Source organism: Notolepis coatsorum (genome assembly GCF_963971535.1).
Source record: "Notolepis coatsorum genome assembly, chromosome: 4".
Taxonomy (NCBI): domain Eukaryota; kingdom Metazoa; phylum Chordata; class Actinopteri; order Aulopiformes; family Paralepididae; genus Notolepis; species Notolepis coatsorum.
In genome coordinates this window covers 119,862,567-119,884,115 of record NC_140168.1, presented here as the reverse complement: position 1 = coordinate 119,884,115, position 21,549 = coordinate 119,862,567, and the positions used below count along the sequence as shown (strand labels likewise).

The 21,549-nt window shown below is 43.8% G+C and overlaps 1 protein-coding gene across 2 annotated transcripts in view; it reads left to right on the top strand.

The window, feature by feature from the left end:
* cyld3 (cylindromatosis (turban tumor syndrome) 3) overlaps positions 1-20,993 on the top strand; it is a 49,441-nt gene extending 28,448 nt beyond the window's left edge. For both annotated transcript variants that reach the window (XM_084313489.1, XM_084313488.1), the window contains exons 11-17: positions 959-1,050; positions 6,576-6,639; positions 9,087-9,291; positions 14,637-14,745; positions 15,995-16,113; positions 18,236-18,443; positions 18,977-20,993. In XM_084313489.1, coding sequence (XP_084169615.1) covers positions 959-1,050; positions 6,576-6,639; positions 9,087-9,291; positions 14,637-14,745; positions 15,995-16,113; positions 18,236-18,443; positions 18,977-19,161 — 982 coding nt within the window. In that variant the 3' untranslated portion in view covers positions 19,162-20,993. The remainder of the gene's footprint in view (positions 1-958; positions 1,051-6,575; positions 6,640-9,086; positions 9,292-14,636; positions 14,746-15,994; positions 16,114-18,235; positions 18,444-18,976) is intronic.
* Positions 20,994-21,549: the final 556 nt, after the last annotated feature.

The following is a 21,549-nucleotide window of genomic DNA, read 5'->3' as shown; positions in this document are numbered from 1 at the left end:
TAGGCTACTTTTGCGTATACAGTCATTATATTCCAAATAAAATAAGTCCAGAGACTCCGTGCTGCTGCCGACTTTAAATCAAATAGACCTGTGTCTGTGGGCAGTCGGCCCGACATTAATAAACAGCAGTCTGTTATAATCACATTTATGAGCTAACGAATTCCGTTATATTGGACATTTGTATTAATTATATCAAGCGAAGAACTGAGAAATTTGGCAGAGAGACGGCAACATTATCGTGGGTTTGCGTGATGTATATCTCCACCTAGTCCCAACGACTTGGTGCTGGTCATAATGTCCGGTGAAAACAACTCCCTCCAAGCACAACTTGACCACCCGAACCGTACCAAAACAGGCCAAAATTAAATAGCCCATGCGACGAACGATTCATTACATTCGTTTCATCGTTGCTCCACCAAGCAGCCGGTCCAACAATATCAGCGCGAGCGCCGCAGTTAGTTTGCAAGAAGCATCCAGCTGCAGACCCGCAGAGCAGCTTTCCAGGTCTGGGGACCGCACTGTGCCAGCAAAGCTGGTGGGTTCTGTGGGTCTGCAGCTGCATGCCTTCCGCAAATCCAGCAGCAAGCTCTCGCTGAGCGAAGCAACGACAACAAACGCAATGATTGTTTCGTTCATCGCATAGGCCACCCAACTCCAGCCCATCCAAATACAATTCAAATAATCAAACTGTGCCCAGAGGGAACTATTTTCACCGGACACTATGACCGGAGAGATTAAATTTGTCGGACTTCAACAGATTTTGCCAGTCAAATACCGGTAATTACCGGCTAACGGAAACGCTGGCATACAGATGCTAACCATTGGCAAATCCTTAAAAAAACCGACCGTCTCAAGCTTGCAGAGGAATGCTTGTCATTACATATACGGTACTGTGTCGGCGTAATGCCGAATACACCAGACCCGTTGGTTTGAGCGGTGTGTGTGTCTTCTCGTCCAGGTTTGGTTACGTGTGCGCCAGCAAGACCATGGCCCTGAGACGCCTTCTGGAGGCTGAGAGCAGCGACGGCGGCTTCACCAATCAGGAGAAAGGTGCGCGTGTGGTGTGTGTGTGTGTGCGTGTGCACGCCTACACCCCTACAAGTGTATGGTCGCACGAGTCCACATTCCAGTGTGTGCTTGTTTTCTGTGCGATTGACAGGGTTCGCACAAGGTCCTTGGAGTAGTGCTTAACACATCCACCGCCAATCACGTTGTACGACGGGTTTCAAGGTCATGCGAATTCCGCCATTCCACGGCGTACAACGTTATTGAGATCATATTTAATTTTTTCGCCATGGTATTCATAATTCCTTCACCCAGCCTCGGCTGAGACAGTGGGACTCGGCACAACCGTGCAACGCTTCAATACCGCCACCTGGTGGAGGATCGGGCGAGTTACTACCGGAAATGGATCTCTGGTGATCTCCGTGCATCTGGGAAATGCGTCCGGCAGTCACATATTGTTGCAGGACTCTAGACGCACATCTGTGTATATGGATTGCTGCCATAACTCAATAATCGATATGACTTGGGCGTTTATTGCGCCATACAAACCGGAAATGGATCTAGTCGATCGACGTCAAATAAGTGGGATCTTTTTCCTCCAGTCTCATCGGCGCACGGTAAGAGGACAGTAACGTTACTTTCAGCGTGATTGTTTATTATTATTAATGCAAACCGCTCTGATCAATATATCACCCATACTACATAAAGCATTTACTGACGATCACGGAATTATAAACGACCCCCCCCCCCTTTCATCCGCGCATGATGAGTCATAACGTTTAGGATCGTATTCAGTTGGATTTTTCAATATAGCGTGTATCGCCAATAAACTGCAATCGATAATCTATATTATGCGTTTAGGCCTATAACTAGTGTTTTAGGAATTACTGCAGAAAACGATAAAAACATACTTATATTCTAGACTGTATTTTCGTATGAATATATGAATGAAAAAGTATAACGTTCCTACATCCTGAACGATAGCTAATCGATGTTGAATGGGTCATAGTAATGTCAATTTAGCAATACAATTTAAAAAGTTATAGCCCTGCAAAGAAGGTGAACATCTCCATAGGCTTAGACTGGTGGCAGTGATCATACATTGATGGATATAAGCCTGGCAGTTAATGTGTTAAAGCGCTTGATTTTTGAAGAAAGAAAATCAAGGCCTGGAATTCCTTGAAAACAGCCCATTTTTTACAAGGTGCTTAAATAGTCCTTGAAATTCAAATCAACCATTTGAAGTTTTGTTCATCCATGATAAAAAAAATTCTGAATCAAGAAATGTAATTGTTTAATTTAAAGTGTAACTAATTGTCGGAAATAGGTTTTAAGCCATACATATTGGATCAGATTTATTTTCTATATTAAAAAAAAACACATTTAAAGGGGAACTATCTTATAAATTGCCTATTCCAGTGTTTAGCAATGTGGGGTTGTATCAACACTGTCTGTCTCAGATTCAAATTGTTGTGCAGTCCTCCAGTTCAGATGAGACAAGGTCCTCCCCCAGTGAACTAAGCCATTCTGAATTTAGTGTACCTGTGACGTGTAAGGATTCTGATGTGCATACCTCAGCTCCTTCTGTGGTTGTAGCCACCGCCCACAATCAACAATTCGCTCAACAACGGAGCGAGTGGAAATAATGCGAAAGCGGTTTTAGACAGACAGACACTTGCACTTCCCCAAAAGAGAGAAAAAGAGAGGGAGAGATAGATAGGGAGAGAGAGAGGCTCATATGGAGCGATCTCTCCTCTGTCTCTCCCGGAGTCCCCCTGCATCGCGACTCGAAGCGTGCACACGCACGCTCTCGGAGCGATCTCTCCTCTTTCTCTCTCCCTCTATCTCTCTCTCCCTCTATCTCTCTCTCCCTCTATCTCTCTCCCTCCCTCTCTCTATCTGTCTCTCTATCTCTCTCTCCCTCTCTATCTCTCTCTCCCTCTCTCCCTCTCTCTCTCTCTCTCTCTCGCTCGTTCTCTCTCTCGTATGAGCACTCGCGTCACGTCAACCTGTTGCAAAATATATTCGTATTCCGATCTGTGCAATAATATTCACAGGGGTATATATTGTCATTTGAAACAAGTTACCAATGCATTGTCCCGTGGGATTACGCCCCCCACGGCGAAATTAATTAGTCTCCCTCTCTATCTCTCTATCTCTCTCTCTCTCCCCAAAGTCTGCCAGTTCAGACTGTGGGTGACTGGCACTCAAAGCGCATTGCAGTATGGGCGGAGCCCAGCCCAAAACGGCTTGTAATCTTGAAGAGCAGAAACTGCTCCTCTACAGTCCTTGATTAGAAATACAAAACAATAGGGCGGCTAGGTGGTGTAGTGGGCAAGGCGCTCGCCACCAATGCAGGAGACGCTAGCTTCGAGCCCAGCTCTCCGCATTGCTATCAGCTTGGCTGGTCGTTCATACTAATACAATTGGCAGTATTAGGGGGTGGGAAGCTGATGGGTGGGGATCGGACGTTGTGGACAGCGACTCCTACAGGTCGGTTGGTGCACCTGCGCAGCAGAATGAGGAAGCGACGGGGGCGGCGTGTCCCTCCCACGCAGACCCTCGCCGCTGAGAGATCGCGCTGTGCAGGTGAAAAGATGCGACGGCTGCCTCCTCGAGTACCGGAGGGGACACGTGATGTAAGGCTTCGTCCACATTGCAGCCGGCTTGTGTGAGGCATGGCCTAACAGCGTTCGAGACAGGGGAGGGTAGAATTGGACGATACGAAATTGAGATGGGAGAAAAATAGAAAATGGGAGAAAAAGTAGATAAAAAAAAAAAAAAAAAAAAATGTTTTAAAGAAACCTTACAGATGTGTTCCATAGACTCGCAGGAATTGTGTAAAATGGCCCAAATAGTGAAAGAAATAGTAAGATAGTTCCCCTTTAACGCTTTTCTCGCCAATGACGTGTTACGACGTCATTCTCCGCCATGCGTAATCTGCCAATGACGTCGTACAGCGTCTTTGAGATCAATATTTCTGTCATGGCAATCATATTTCACCCACGGAGACTTGACGGGTGCTGTAGATCTCCTCTCAACTCTCCAACGGTTCAAGACCGCCACCTGGTGGCCGATCGGCGAGTTGCCAAAACCGGAAGTGAGCGGCCGGAAGTGGTGCTCACCCATATTTCGTCCGGCCTCGCTATCGCTTGCGGGACTCCATCTCGACACACTGGACATGGATCTGTTGCCATAACTCGATAAACAACATGATTGGACGTATATTAGTATTATACAACCTGGAACTGGACTAACTAGATCGACATCCCATAATAACGATCTTTTTGCTCCAGTAGCATCCCCCATCGCTACGAGGAAGCTGCGGTGAGTTTCAGCATGTTTGATTATTATTATCCATACAAACTGCTCTGATCTATATATCACCCATACTACATAAATGATTTAACGTCAGCCATGGACTTATAAACCCCCCCCCCCCACTCCGGGCACCAGCAGATGATAAGTCATAACGTCTAGGACCACGTACAGTTGAAATTTTTTATTTGGCGTCAATCGGTATCAAACTACATTTGATGATCTAATATATGTATTTATGGCTATAACTCACGTTCTATGGAATGCTGCAGAAAACGATAAAAACATATTTATACTTTAGACCGTATTTTAGTATGAATGTGTGAATGAAAAAGTAGAACGTTGCTACATCCTAAACGATAGATACTTGATGTTGAATGGGCCATAGTAATGTCAATTTAGCAATACAATTTAAAAAGTTATAGCCCTGCAAAGAAGGGGAACATCTCCATAGATTTACAGTACTGGCAGAGAAGGGATTAAGATGAGAATAATCTCCGGCAGATAAAGGGTTAAAAGTGAATTGTATCCTTTTAACCCATTCTCCGCCATTGACGGATTAAGATGTCATTCCTCGCCATGCTTAACACTTTAATCGCCAAGGACGCCTTAACACGTCATTCCCCGCCATGCTAATTCTACCAATGACGCCGTAACACGTCATTGAGATCAATATTTAAAAAATCTGTGATCGCAATCATATTTCTCCCGCGGAGACTTGAGATCTACTGTTGATCCCCTCTCAACTCTCCAACGTTTCAAGAGTGCCATCTGGTGGCCGATCGGCGGATCGCCCAAACCGGAAACCGGAAACGGAAACTGGTGCTCATCCAAAATTGGTCCGACCACTCGCTATAGGTCCCGGGACTCGAGCGCGACACAATGGATAGCGATCCGTTACCAATAACTCGATAAACAACATGATTTGGACTTATATACTATTATACAACCTGGAGATGGATCGCATATTTCAACATCCCATAATAGGAATCCGTTTGCTCCACGCTCATCGCCCAACGGCCCGAGGAGACTGGGGTAAGTTTCAGCGTTTATTTTTACCGTGTTCGATACAAACTGCTCTAATGATCATATCACCGACACTACATGAATCATCTAACGTTGGCCACGGAATTATAAACGACCCCCCCCCCCCCCCCCCCATCCGGTCAACATCAGATGATAAGTAGTAACTTCTAGAAGCACGTCCATTTGAAATTTTTTATCTGGCACCGATCGCTATAGCGTTTTTTTTATCCATTATTATCCTGATTATACTGAACGATGGATAATTGATGTTGAATGGGCCATAGTAATGTCAATTTAGCAATACAATTTAAAAAGTTCTAGCCCTGCAAAGTAGGTGAAAATCTCCATAGACAAATAGAGCTGGCAGAGGATGGTATAAGAAGGGTACAATGCCTGGCGAAGAATGGGTTAAATGCCCTTTTTAAAATGAAAAATAGTGCTTGGAAAAGTCCTTGAATTTCATGTTAAAAAAAGAATTTACCTACTTTTTTTCTCCTCCTTTTTCTGTGATTTTGTTCTCCCATCACAATTTCCTCTCGTGCCAATTCTCCCTCCCCTGTCCTGATCGTTGCTCGAATGTGCCCCCCACTGGCCGGGCGTGGAAGCCCATCACATGTCCCCTCCGATACATGTGGAGGCAGCCAGTCACTTCTTTTCACTTGCCAGCGCGGACTCTCATTGGCGAGGTGTAACGTGTGGGAGGCTCACACTGCCCCCGCCATTTCCTGTCTTTGCTGTGCAGGCGCCCTGACCGACCTGTAGGAGTCGCTGTTTACAGCGACCAGACTACCACCCATCGACTCCCCTCCTGCTGACTCTGCCAATTGAGTCAGTATGACGGCCGGCCCAAGCCGGAGGCAACGCTGACAGCTGGATTAGAGACCGGTGTCTCTTGCGTTGGTGACGAGCGCAATGTCCGCTGCGCCACCCAACCGCCCTTTCATGTTTCAAGTTTCAAGTTTTTTTTATTTGTCACATATAACGTACATGTACTTCACAGTGAAATGCTTGGTTCTGTATGAGCCCGTGAGAATGTGGACTTAATGAGGTACAAAACTTTTAAGGCAAGGTGCAAATGCAAATGAGGAAAGAATGTAGTGTAAATCTCTTTAATAAATAGATGAATATAATGTAGTGTTAAAGTGAGTGTTAAGGTGAGTGTTTGTTGCAAAGTCTGTGGGAACCCTGGAGTGAAGTATGCCGCCCTGCTGTTTCCCTCTTGTTAGACCCAGAGGAGTTCTTCAACAAGCTGTTCCAGCTCCTCCAAGTGGAGCCCCTCCTCAAGATCAGGTAAACAACGCTCCCCAGAAGAGCTGAGCTCCTCCGTCTCTCTTCTGTCCGCGTGTGGACATAAGATAAGATGAGATATTCCTTTATTGATCCCCTTGGGGAAATTCAGGCATCATAGCAGCATGGGGGAGGGGAGGTACAGGTAGTAAAGCAGTGTAAACAATATAACAAATCAATATAATTAACTAACTAACTAACTAACTGAAATATACAGTATTCACATAAGGTGCGGTATGCATAAGGTAGTGTTATTGTCCTTTTTAGGTTCCTAGTAGTTGTAGTTGGATGTCTGGCAGCAGTCCCTGCCCAATGTTGTGGAGCCTGATGGCCGCTGGTATGAAGGACTGGCCGAGGCGGTTAGTTGAGTGTCGGGGGGGGGGGGGGGTATGAGTCTGTGACTGAACGTGCTTCTCGTGTCAGAGAGTGCTGGTAAACAAAGGGCCCTGTGGTACTTCCGCTTAGAAAACTCCCAAAACGTATATCTATGTATTAGGGGTGCACCGATATATCGGTCGGGTATCGGTATCGGCCGATAAGTGCCTTGTTGACTGCCTATAGGCCGATAAGCTCAAATTTGCCGATAAAATATCCGTCAATTTGTGTCGCGTCAATCTGGTCCACACGTTCAAACTTTGAAAAAAGTTTCAGTCAAGCGACCTGCACAAACCCGCCCCCACACACACGCGCTACTGCATCAAAGTGACTTATGATTAACAAAGGCATTAGTTTTGTGCCATTAATTAACGTTGCATATAGTTACACGTTCAATAACAGCATATTTACCCGACCATATAGCATTGTTGGTCATTCATATTTCAGTTCCTTCCTTTGCTCAGAGAGCCCGTACTGAATTGTACCCATTCTGCAATCTGTTCATAAAGTTTTCAATCAGACATATGTATAGAAAAGCTTTTATTATAACATTTGTTGCAGTACAATCATTATGCCTCGTTTGGTAGTCCTGCGGAGCGCTGGTAGTCTACTCGTGGACGGTCTGGGAGCTAACGTTTATTCTTGTGTAAATCAATGGCGGACTTCCCGGAAGTAAAAAACGAATAAACGCTTGCCGATTGGTGGTAAGAACAGCAGAGGCGGGTGCAAGCGGTGTGACGTAATTGGTAGAATCGACTGTCAATCAAAATTGTTCTGTTGCCATCTACCTGCATTGCTTTGGTTGAGAGAGATAGTGCTCTCTTATTAAAACTCATAAACAAGTCTTGAGCAAGACAAGTTAGTCTGTTAGGTTATGAAAGCCAGTGAGTATTGTATGACTCAGACTTCAGCAATAATCATGACTCATGAGCATTATAAAATAAAAACACATGGCATGGTGGAATTAATACCATAAACATATTTCTTGATGTTTCCTTTTTTTAAGTAAGTAAAGAGGCCTATGTTCATATCGGTGAGCACAATTTGTAACACAAAAAGAGAGACGTGTAGCCTATTTATTTATTTAATATTTTATTTATTCATTTTATTATTATTATTTTATTTGTTGCCATGCCTAAAATAATAGTCAAGCATAGGGCTAAAACATTTTCATAAACAATAATATTATTTTTTGTTATATGGTTATAATAAAAGCTTTTCTATACATTTGTCTGATTGATTGATTGATTGAAAACTTTATTAACAGATTGCAGATTGGGTACAGTACAGCTCAGTGGACTGGAGGATGAAGACCAGAAAAAGACTTTCGGCTTTTTTACATAAGGGTCCTCCATTTTCAATTCATCAAAACATTTAGAGACATACAAATATACAGTAGTTTCATAAAATTTGTAAAAAAAAAAAAAAGGTATATAAAAAAAAATCTAATATTTTTTTTTTGCCACAAATATCGCTATCGGCCGGTTGTGTTAGTTGAACAATCGGTATCGGTGGCAAATTTTCATATCGGTGCATCCCTACTATGTATGTACGGCGATGCAGAAGGAGAGCATAGAAACGCAAAGAAAACACATGAAGAAAAGTCCAAAGTCCTCATCTAGGCCCGGCGTTACACAGACCACTATACATGCCTTTTGGTTGCCGGTTGCAGATAATGTCATTTTCAAATTACAAACAAGTTTCTTGTTAACTGAATGTCGTGTGGTGATTACGTACCCCATCGTGGTGAATGGACTGCATTTATAGAACGGCTTTTATCAAAGCACTTTACAACTTATGCCTCATGTTCACCCATTCACTCGCACATTCACACACTCTCGCTCGCTCTCTCTCTTTCTTCCCCCCCCTCTCTCTCTCTCTCCCACCCCCCCTTTCTCTCTCTCCCTCCATCTCGCTCGCTCTCTCTATCCCACCCCCCCCTCTCTCCCTCCCTCTCTCGCTCGCCCTCTCTCCCTCCCACTCTCTCTCTCCCTCTCGCTCTCTCTCCCCCCTATTCCTCCCTCTCCCTCCCTCTCTCCCTTTCACTCTCCCCCCCCCCCCCCTCCCTCTCTCAGGTCGATGACCCAGCAGCCCCAGGAGTGTCACCTCTACCAGCTCTTCCCTCCCTCCCTCCCCCCTTCTCCCACGTCTCCCTCCTCCCTCTCTCCGCCCCTCTCGCCCATCCCTCTCTCCTCCCCCACCGCAGGGCGCATGCGTGTTGCCAGCATCCAGACCCTGCTGGAGTCCTCCTTCCTCCACGCCGGACTCAAGTTTGTGGAGGTGAAGAGGGCAACCATGAAATAAACACTTTAAATAAACTGCTATTGAAAATACTCATTAAAGGTGCTATAGATGACATTCGGCCACTAGATGTCGCACTAGAGCACCAGCATGACATTTATCCAATCTGGTGCGTTCCACGTGGGGAAATGGGAAGCAGGGAGGGGATACATGTAAACAACATTCATTTTGGACCTGCAGCATTTTTTTTATTATACATTCATTAGTCAAACGTGTTTTGAGGGGGAAGCAATACTTTTATTCCACACCTTTCTAAAACCTCTGTGGATGAAAAAGGTTTATCTATAGCACCTTTTAATTTTTTTATTTTATTTCAAATTTAAAACACTGTACAATCTGACCTAGGGCTGGGCAATATGGCCAAAATATATCACAGAATGTTGTGTATATTGTTGACGAAGGCGATGGCAAAAATGCATACCTTTGCATGGATCAGTGATGGTATACCTTAATATTCGGTATAATGTTGCCCCTAATCTGGTGACCAGGCCGGTCAACAAGTGTTGGTCAATTTCAAATATGTTAATAAACATTTTAATAAAGGCTTTGTTTTCTATTAGAGGTTCTAAATTGTTACGTTGATCTTACTAATGAAGAGCAGAATCCTCTCCTCTCAATGAAATCAATTAATCCAAAAAGAGCAGAATTTACATTTACCCTACATTTTGAGTGCGGGACATACTATTATCATCTATTTAGTTCAGTCTCAGTGAGTTCAGATCAGTTGTAAACGGGCCGTACGAGAGGGGAACTGCTCTGCTCTCTACAATAAACTGATGTAATTACGACACCTCCCGGGCAGCTTCCCTTCCATAACAAACGCTGCTTTGTTTGATATCATGCTCAGTCTATGCAGAGCCGTCGTTGGCTTTTCAAGTCATATCGTAATAATACACCCGGTGTACAAAAACAATAGTAACCCCTTCCTAATATTCTTCGGCTAAACCTCCCTTTTGTATAAACCGTGTAAAAACTATATAAACTCATCATGTATGTCATAAATGTCCTGATGAATTGAAAATGGGGGACCCTGATGTAAACTAGATGAAAGTCTTTCTCTGGTCTGCATTCCCTTAACAATTGTTTGTATTGAGTCGTACTGTATTGTACCCATTCTGCAATCTGTTAATAAAGTTTTAAAAAAAAAGATTTTTCTCCCATCCCAATGTTAGTCGTTATGCCAATTCTCAATCCCCTTCCTGGTCGTTGCGCACTCTACCCCCTACCGTCGGTCCGGGAGGGCGGAGACTATCACATGCTTCCTCCGACACATGTGTACCCAGCCCACCGCTTCTTTTCACCTGGCAGCGCGGACTCTCACTGGGAGAGTGTAACGTGTGGAAGGGTCACATTACCTCTCCTACAGTAGATCCTTCCCTTGCTGTGCAGGCGCACCGACCGAACTGTAGGAGTCGCTGTTTACAACGACCAGGACGCGTCTATTCTTATCCTTCCTAACCCATGTTTGCTTCCGCGTTCACGTTTTGCGCTCTGATTGGCCACTGACGTACGCTAGTTTTGCCCCCCCCCCCCCCCCCCCCCCGGTATGAGCGTAGAAATAATGCGTGGACACTTTGAAATGGGTATCACAGTAGTAAGTCCTACTGTAGAACATGACATATTAGCATGACATCTGAATGCGTGGACACTTTGAAATGGGTATCACAGTAGTAAGTCCTACTGTAGAACATGACATCTGATTTATTAATGCCAATACTAAAGATTAGGGACAAACGCAATTGGCACAAGTGTAAATCATGGATTAGTCACTCAGTTTTAACATCCGACTTAGCTTACCTCGTTAGTCTGCTGGCTGTGGATCCTATGGTCACAAGTTCAAATCACTCTTAGTTCAAGTATTCTTTTTTTTACGTTTAATTAATTTATCCACTCTGGTTGGATGGTGTGTAAATGTATATGTATGTATTGTGCTGTATAATGACAATACATTTGAATCGAATCTCATTTTGAAATCGCTACCTGTTGAGTGGATCACCATGGTGCAATGCAATCACCTCCGAAGCTGGCTGCCACTGTCGTGTCCATAGGCAGCGTAGCGATTTCAAAATGAGATTCGATTCAAATGTATTGTCATTATACAGCACAATATATACATTTACACACCATCCAACCAGGGTGGATAAATTAATTAAACGTAAAAAAAAAAACGTCCACACGTTACACTCTCCCAGTGAGAGTCCGCGCTGCCAGGTGAAAAGAAGCGGTGGGCTGGGTACACATGTGTCGGAGGAAGCATGTGATAGTCTCCGCCCTCCCGGACCGACGGTAGGGGGTAGAGTGCGCAACGACCAGGAAGGGGATTGAAAATTGGCATAACGACTAACATTGGGATGGGAGAAAAATCGTAAAAAGGAGGAAAAAGATAATAATTTTTTTTTAAATAAGTTCCCTGTGATTCCGGACCCTGCCGGGCAGTGTGTCGAAGTGATTTAAGTCCTTGAGTTAACTTAACCCCTAACTGACCTTGCATGGTTGCCTCAGCCGTCGGTGTGAATGTGTGAGTGAATATGTCATGTTCTACAGTAGGACTTACTACTGTGATACCCATTTCAAAGTGTCCACGCATTATTTCTACGCTCATACCGGGGGGGGGGGGGGCAAAACTAGCGTACGTCAGTGGCCAATCAGAGCGCAAAACGCGAACGCGGAAGCAAACATGGTTTAGGATAAGAATAGACACGACCAGGACCCACCCTCGCAGGGTTTCCCACCGTCTAACACTGCCAATTGTGTTAGTATGGACGGTCGGCCAACCCGGAAGCACCACAGCTGGATTCGATCCCACTGTCTCTGTGGTGGTAGACAGACGCTTAGTCCGCTGCGCTACCCGGCCGCCCTCGAACCGGGAACTTTCTGATTACCAGACGACCAGCTCTACCTCCTGAACCACTGTTGCTCCAGCTGGTCTTTAGACAGGAAGTATTTACTTGGTCAGTCTAAAAATAACAGGTTGTTCCGAATATTTCTGCACTACGACAACGACAACACAGGCCTAGTTAACCCTTTCACCACCACACTACATAAGGTTAACCCTTTCACTACCACACTACAGACGGTACCGTCTGTAGTGTGGTAGTGAAAGGGTTAACCTTCTGTAGTGTGGTTTTGAAAGGGTTAACCCTTTGGTAGTGTGGTAGTGAAAAGGTTAAGCCGGACCCGGCCACGCCCCTCACACATGCATGTTTCAACAAGGGGGAGTCAGTAATGGCACCTACACACCACACAGCTCTAAAATTGGTCAGAGCTCTGTGCTGTTCACTAGGGGTGTAATCAGTGGTGCAGTCGTAATATGGGAACTGGTAACACGCCACGCCACGTGCGCGCGCAGGTACGTGCATGCGCACAGAACTGATTTATACACACACACGCACACACACACACAAGCGCATATACGCAAGTGCAATCTTTCTATCATACAAGCTCTTCTTGCTCTCTATTTGTGTGAATGTGCGCGTGGAAAGCTGGCGTGCAGCACAGATGCTTGATTCAATATCATAAGCAGGTAGACCCCCGGCCATCACGAATTCCGAGCCACATTAGTATTCACCTCCACTGCCTGTGTCACACAGAATGAAGGGGGAGATGCATTCAGATAGCCAACACCCAGACACTTAGTCTACCTGCGCTTTTTGTTATGTAAAACGGTGGCCGGGTACTTAGTCACAACGAATGGATACAGCGCATTTTTGTGTGCGCGTACACGCGAGTACACATCCGTGCGCGATCGCGCGTACTTCTGCCTCAGTGATCTGGTAACACGGCGTGTAACCGCGTGTGACCACGACTGCACCACTGGGTGTAATGGTACACAAAGACCACGGTACGGTACGGACCTCGGTTTTGAAGTCAAGGTTCGGTACGGGTTTTCTGTACACTGGGGCAAAGTTTGGCTTTCCATGTTCCACTCAGGGGTGATGTAGTGTGCAGTAACTAATTGTACTTGTAGGGCTGTCAACGAATATTCTATATTGAAATTAATAATCGACTTGTAAATTTTTTTTTAATATTATATTATATTGTGAAAAAAAACAGCCCCCGGTGGGCGGTCGTTAGTGGTTAACATACCGTTGTATTCGTTCGGTACACTACACAGCCGTTCGGTACGGTACGGTACACACTGAAACGGTTCGGTTCGGTACAGATACGTGCACCTTTACACCCTTACTGTTCACACAACACAACCTTCTGTCTTGTAATCGGCGATCTTGAAGACGTCGTGGTTTCACACTACATGACTGATCAGTAGATCACAAGATCTTTCACCAGGTGGAATCCTCAACGAGTCTGTCTCCGAACTACGTTTTTTTTGTCATGAAAACACACGCGAGAACTTGGTCAGAGGAATACACTGAAGAAAGCACAAGGCTGGGTTTTAGCGGTTTCTCTTTTTCTCTGAGAGAATGAGCTGTCATTCTTTCCTTGTCTCATTGTCCCCATACCAGACCCACTGCCTGGTCTCTGTGTCAGATATCATTCTCTCTCCACTCGTTATTCTCCTTCATATTCTTATTGTGTATATTCAGAATATGAAACTCGGGTGACAAACAGCGTTGGAAGTTTGTGAAATCATTACAATCATAATAAACAAGCTAGCGGAGAAAAAAGCGAACTTGTCAACCGCACTCTGGTAATAATAATTATAATAATGTTTATTTGTGTAGCACCTTTCATTCAAGAACAGCAGCCCGAAGTGCCTCACAACAGTAAAAATAGACATAGAATTTGCATAAAATAGACTGAATAAAAGTAATAAGAAAAAGGGTAAAAGCTTGTTTTTGGAAATCCATAACAACTAAACTTTCAAACATAATGTAACCTGACAATTCCACTGACAGCAGCAACACTACTCATGATATAGCACTACGGTAGTGAGGGAGGAAATGTCTTTTGTGATGTCTGTGATATATTATGTTTTGTATTTATTATTTTTGTTATTTATATTGTTATTATTATTGCTATTATTGTCCCGTTTACTATTATTATTATTATTATTATTATTATTATTATTGTATTGGGTTTTGTCATGTTTTATGTTTCATGAGAGAGAAAATAAATACAATTTAATAAAAGGGTAAAAGCAATGCAGGTAATAATACAAATATTGACTCACACAGAGTCTTCCCTGTTAGATGGTCAGAAAACACACTTTTTCATCAGCTTTGATTGATTATCATGTCATTAATTGAGTTCCATCGTATTAGCCTGTGGGCTATTTCCCAGATTAACATTGTCTTGTGTAGGCCGCACTCTCCAGGTCCGGCCAAAAATAGCATGATTTTGATTCTTTCTCTGTTTCCTCCCAGGCTCCGTCCTGCCTCCTGCTGCTCATGCCCAGGTTTGGGAAGGACTTCAAGATGTTTGAGGCCATCTTGCCATCCCTCAGCCTGGACATCACTGACCTGCTGGACGATAGTAAGAACAACAAACTGCCTGAAGGGTTTCTTGAAGAATCAGCCAGACTGTATTTAAAAGGAACACTCCTGACATTTTGGGAAATCCACTTATTTGCAATCTTCCCCAGAGTCCGATTCCCCCAGATTCATCTCTGTGTGTGTCCAGTAGCCTCAGAGAGAGGTCAAGGTGCATGCTAGCCTAGCTTAGCACAAGCACTGGAAGCAGTAGGGAGCAGCTAGCCTAGCTCTGTCAAACATGTGGGAGGGGATACATCTTCCAATACCTCTAAAAAGGAGATTAATTACTCTGACTCATGGCAAATAACCTGATATGGAAGTGTAAAGCTATGGCATTACACTCTCTTATTGGATGATGATGTTCTTGTAGTTTTATGGATCTGGTTATAGTTTTATGGATCTGGTTAGTCCCTTTCATGACTGCTGATGCACGCCTTGCTTTGAAATACAGCAGTCACTTGCTCGACCTAACTAGCCATGGAACATTCACTCTGAAGCACTGGGTATTTACGAACTGTTCGTACCTAATTTATCAAAATGTATCACAGAGAAAGGTACTCACAGTTGCACAAGGGTTTCACACACAAAACGGGGGTGGTTTGAAAGCTCGGCGTTGCTAATAAACATTTTAAATATTTTTTATAAACTGATCAACACTGCATTATTTCCGGCGTTGGGTGCATGATGCGCATGCGCTGTGATCACAGCGCAGGCGCACCAGGCAGCCAACGCCGGAAATAATGCCGTTTTGAGCAGTGTTGACCCGTTTATAAAAAAAATTTAAAATGTTTATTAGCAACGCCGAGCTTTCAAACCACCCCGGTTTTGTGTGTGAAACCCTCGTGCAACTGTGAGTACCTTTGTCATTTATCTGTGATAAATTTAGAATGAATAGTTCGTAAATAACCAGTGCTTCAGAGTGAATGTTCCCATGGCTAGTTAGGTCGGGCAAGTGACTGCTGTATTTCAAAGCAAGGCGTGCATCAGCAGTCACGAAAGGGACTAGGATCTGGTGTAATGGGGTGTGAGTGACGCATGTTTACCAGACTCTTCTCAATCTTATCAATAAATGTATTTATAAAAATTAAAAAAAAAAAACGTTGTAGTTTTTGCCATATGGATACTGCATTCTTTTATACTGCAATATCGATATGAATTTGATGTTTTGTTTAACCCCTACTGTGAATCACAAGATAATAAGCCTTCTCTCTCCCCTCTTCTCTTCTCTCGCTCTCTCTCTCTCTCTCTAGCTCTGAGACAGTGTAGTATTTGCCAGGCGGTGGCAGACTGGGAGTGTCTACAGTGCTATGAGGATGTGGACATCATGCCTGGCCGTCTAAAACAGTACTGCCACACCTGCAACACCCAGGTATACACTTATCAGGGGTGTGTGTGTGTGACTGTCTGTGGGGGCCGTCTAAAACAGTACTGCCACACCTGCAACACCCAGGTATACACTTATCAGGGGTGTGTCTGTGTGTGTGTCTGTGTGTGACTGTGTCTGTGGGGGCCGTCTAAAACAGTACTGCAACACCCAGGTATACACTTATCAGGGGTGTGTCTGTGTGTGTGTGTGTGTGTGTGTGTCTCAGATTAACTCTGAGGCTTCGGCACAAATACTGTATGTGGAGTATAATTTTAATCATAGTATTCCGATCATCGCAGGCATCATGGTAGGCAAACAGCAGGTGGCTGTAATCACATAACGGGTGATTATCATTCAATAACGACCATACATGACATGTCATGAGAATGGACCCTTATACTGTTTGTAAACATGATGTTTTAGGCTCCGGCACGCCCCTAAATAGGGTCTATTCCAGCGGTTCTCAAACTACAGGTTGCAACCCAAAGTGGGGTCGTGGGTAGGTGACAGTGGGGTCGTGCATTGGCAAGTAAAACTTATTTTTTTATATTCTGGCAACTTATTTTGGCTAAATATGCCTTGTTTTATAAATGTGTATTGATAACATAGTGCTGTAATTAAAATGTCTAATAAATATGCATGATCAGGTTCAACAACGTGTGCTTTTATTTTGATATTCCTTAATTCCACGTTGAAATGATGCGATACATACTTGTGGTGTCGTCAAAAAAAATCCTAAATAAAATGGGGTTGTGGTATAAAAAAGTTTGATAACCCCCCTGGTCTATTCTATCAATCGACTCCGTCAGGCTTGCTCTCTGGCTCCACCTGCTGGACTAACTAACTAAATAAATAAATAAATAAATAAATAAATAAATAAATAAATAAATAAATAAATACAACCTGTCCCACTGCTGCCACAGTAACATCACTCCATAACATACCAATAACAGCACTTAATAACATAAGTCCACACACAAGCACACACAAGCACATACACGACACGCACGCTGAGCACACTCACACACTAGCAGCCACTTTAACACTCATGCCGCACATACGCACACTTATGGCCAGAGGAAAGGCCACTTTAAATTAGTATAACATCAGGAACAGTGTATTGCACTACTAAAGCTACCTAGCATGTCCTATATGCTCTGTAAATACTATGTACAGATACCGAGATGGCACACCATGTACCTGTTTATTGCACTGTTGTTTTTTACTGGATTCTATTAATATGTTGTACCACTGTATTTTTATCGGATTCTATTATATGTTGTACCACTGTATTGCACATCGTCGCGGGCAAGACCAGCCGCATTTCATTGTATACCTGTATGCCGTGACAATTAAAACTCTTGACTTGACTTGAAGTCAGCCTTTCAATTGGAATGCTGTCACATTAACTGTTGATACGATAGTTTAGACTGCTAGAAATCAGCAATTTTGCATCACATCAGAAACGGACAAATAAGCTACACATTTAGCGGTTTTAAGGTATAGAATGATTTCAAGAGACCAATGGGCGTAATCAATCGATGATCAATCATTTGAAAAAGTGCATCTAAAATGGCTTTAAAGCATTTTCAAGGGTTTGCTACCAGGCTTGATGCGTTTAGAAACAGAAAATGTTGAAAGTGTGTCAAGGGTCAAATGTAACATCCCCACTGTAGACCTCTGTGGACAGATGACCACAGTAATGATTTCCTAAATGTCTGCTCTCGTCCACCAGGATGACATCACGCTTGACTCGTGTAACGCAATGATTTTAATGTGAGATGACATGGGGACAAGCCATTTCTAATGATAAGCACTTATCTCCACCTCTCTCTCTGTCTCTCTCCGCCTATCTCTATCTCTCTGTCTGTGTGTGTGTGTGTGTTTCTCTGTGTCTTTCTCTCTCTCTGTGTCTCTCTCTCTATCTGTCTCTCTCTCCACCTCTATCTCTGTGTGTGTGTGTGTCTCTGTATCTCTCTCTCTCTCTGCCTCTATCTTTCTCTGTCTCTGTGTGTGTGTGTGTGTGTCTCTCTCTGTGTGTGTGTCTCTCTCTGTTTGTGTGTCTCTGTCTCTCTCTCTTTTTGTGTGTGTGTGTGTCTCTCTCTCTCTCTCTCTCCTCCCCCAGGTCCACAGCCACAGGAAGCGTTTGTCCCACAGTCCCAGTCAGGTGGGTGTCCCCGGCGCCCCCTGGACCGGCCCTCTGCACGGCACCCGCCAGCAGTTGTCTCTTTTTGCCGTGACGTGCATCGAGACCAGCCACTACGTGAGCTTCGTCAAGCACGGGCCCCGCCTCACGGACTGGCTGTTCTTTGACAGCATGGCGGACAGGGAAGGTGAGAAATGCTGTCTGTATGTGCAACCAGGCTCCTATTCTATTCTAGTGGAATTAGATATTCTAGTATGTTCTATTCAGAGACTAATGCTTAAAAGAACACGCCAACATTTTGGGTAATTAGCTTATCGTCTTCTCCAGAGAGAGAGAGAGAAGAAGATAGATACCAGTTTTCTCTCTGTGCGTTCAGTAGAAAGCTATCTGGCTGCATGTTAGCCTAGCTTAGCACAATGAATGGAAGCAGACATGACCGGTTAGCCTTCGGGAGAGGTGTTAGTTGGACAATGCCTAGGCTAACCGGTCATGTCCGCTAAGATAATTTCCCAAAATGTTGGCGTGTTCCTTTTAAGTTAGCTGAGGTCACTTACTTTTGACAACGTAAATATACCTAAAATAATTATAAACATGTTCTTGTAATAGACCAGACCGGCTTATATATCGAACTGATAATATCGTCTGACAATTATATCTGTCTAGCCCCGGTCTAAATCCAGTTTGTTCCTCTCTTGTCTGCGTGTGTGTTGTCGCCCCCAGGTGGTGAGAACGGCTTCAACGTCCCCCGGGTGAGGGCGTGTCCAGAGGTGGGCCGCTACCTCAGCCTATCAGAGGAGGAGCTGAGCAGGCTGGACTCCGCCTCCTTGCGGGAGCCTGTCCGCCGCCTGCTGCTTGATTCCTACATGTGTCTCTACCATAGTCCTGAGCTCAGCCTGTACAAGTGATATGGACAGGAACATATACACACACACACACCATGACCTTTTATCTACCTACTGTATCCAGAGAGACAAAAACACACACTGTCCATCTTATTGTGGCCTTATATATGACCCTCCATCTACCTAATCTCACACCCTCACACGCGCACACACACACACACACACACACTCTGTCCTGTCCATCTTATTGTGGCCTTATATAGATGTGTTTCTCGTCCACGTCAGACTCGGTGTGCGCGCGCATCAAGGCGTCAAAAAGGAATGTAATCCTGGTCAGAACAACGGGGGGGGGGATACAATATATTTGCATTTGTTAGCCATGCTAGCGATCTAAAAACAATCGATCCATGCCAAAGCTAGACGTGTAAAAGGTGAAAGACTCACACTCGCCGCAAATGCTGATTTTGGCAAAATGACATCCAGCCGTTTTCATTTGAAACAACTTTTAGTCTGGGGAGTGTGATGGTTTCTCCATAGAGCTCCATTATACTTTTAGTCTGGGGAGTGTGATGGTTTCTCCATAGAGCTCCATTATACTTTTAGTCTGGGGAGTGTGATGGTTTCTTCATAGAGCTCCATTATACTTTTAGTCTGGGGAGTGTGATGGTTTCTCCATAGAGCTCCATTATACTTTTAGTCTGGGGAGTGTGATGGTTTCTTCATAGAGCTCCATTATACTTTTAGTCTGGGGAGTGTGATGGTTTCTCCATAGAGCTCCATTATACTTTTAGTCTGGGGAGTGTGATGGTTTCTTCATAGAGCTCCATTATACTTTTAGTCTGGGGAGTGTGATGGTTTCTTCATAGAGCTCCATTATACTTTTAGTCTGGGGAGTGTGATGGTTTCTCCATAGAGCTCCATTATACTTTTAGTCTGGGGAGTGTGATGGTTTCTTCATAGAGCTCCATTATACTTTTAGTCTGGGGAGTGTGATGGTTTCTCCATAGAGCTCCATTATACTTTTAGTCTGGGGAGTGTGATGGTTTCTCCATAGAGCTCCATTATACTGTTAGTCTGGGGAGTGTGATGGTTTCTCCATAGAGCTCCATTATACTTTTAGTCTGGGGAGTGTGATGGTTTCTCCATAGAGCTCCATTATACTTTTAGTCTGGGGAGTGTGATGGTTTCTCCATAGAGCTCCATTATACTTTTAGTCTGGGGAGTGTGATGGTTTCTCCATAGAGCCCCGTTGTACTTCTTTTGGCACAGATCCGAGGTGACTTAGTCACGTGACTCAGTTGGTATTGCTGATTGGCTCGACCACGGTATGTTTATAAACAAGAAACGGGTCTATATGACCCTCCATCTACCTAATACACACACACTGCATCTTATTGTGGCCTTATAATGCTCTATCTAATACACACACACACTGCATCTTATTGTGGCCTTATAATGCTCTATCTAATACACACACACACTGTCCATCTTATTGTGGCCTTATATATGACCCTCCATCTACCTAATACACACAGTCCAACACATACACACACACACCACTGTGCCCATAACCCCTCTACAAATGTGCCTTATATATAAATATGCACACTTACACTGAAAATATTTGCACTCTTTCCTTTTATGTACCAGAATGTGTTTTTTTTTTGTTGCGATTTGTAAACTGGAAAATAATATTCAAGTTTTCAAGTTTCTTTATTAGTTGTCATACAGAAATACACAATGCTTTGCATGAAATGCTTCTTTCTGTTTTGCTCCTATTGTGTTGCAATGAGTTGTAAATATTATGTTTATTAATAGAAGGCCTTGTTCTGTATGGGATTATTTTTGTAATGGAACATAAACAATTTCACAATAATGAAATTTATGTTAATAAAATGTCTTATTTTCATCTGTATTGTAACTCTCCTGCAACTCTCATGCAATAGGGTATATCTGCAGAGCCACAGAGCCCTGCGTGGACGGGTTTGAGGCGGGGCTTTGTGGCGTAGACAAGTATTAGTGGCCTGGACAAGTATTTGCACTACTGCGCATGTGGATGAGGGGGGGGGGGCTCTCTCGCTCGCTCCCTCTCTCGTTTACGACACACATACACAACTTAACTTTCGTCTTGTTTACATCAGGGTCCCCCATTTTCAACTTAACTTTCGTCTCGTTTACATAGACAGTAATGTTACATCTAGACATTTATGACATATCAGATCTACAAATATACAGCACTGTTTGTGATACAAAAATATAGTAATAATAGAGTATATACATTTAGCTGACGCTTTTATCCAAAGCAACTTACAAGTTCTGTACGACAAGTCATCAGGAAGGGCACAACTCTATCAGCTGAGTAACAATGTTCATAAAGTGTTGAGTGCTACAGTGTAGGTTAGTTTATTAGGACAAGTGCATGACAGTAAGGTTAGTTAGGGTTAGATTTTT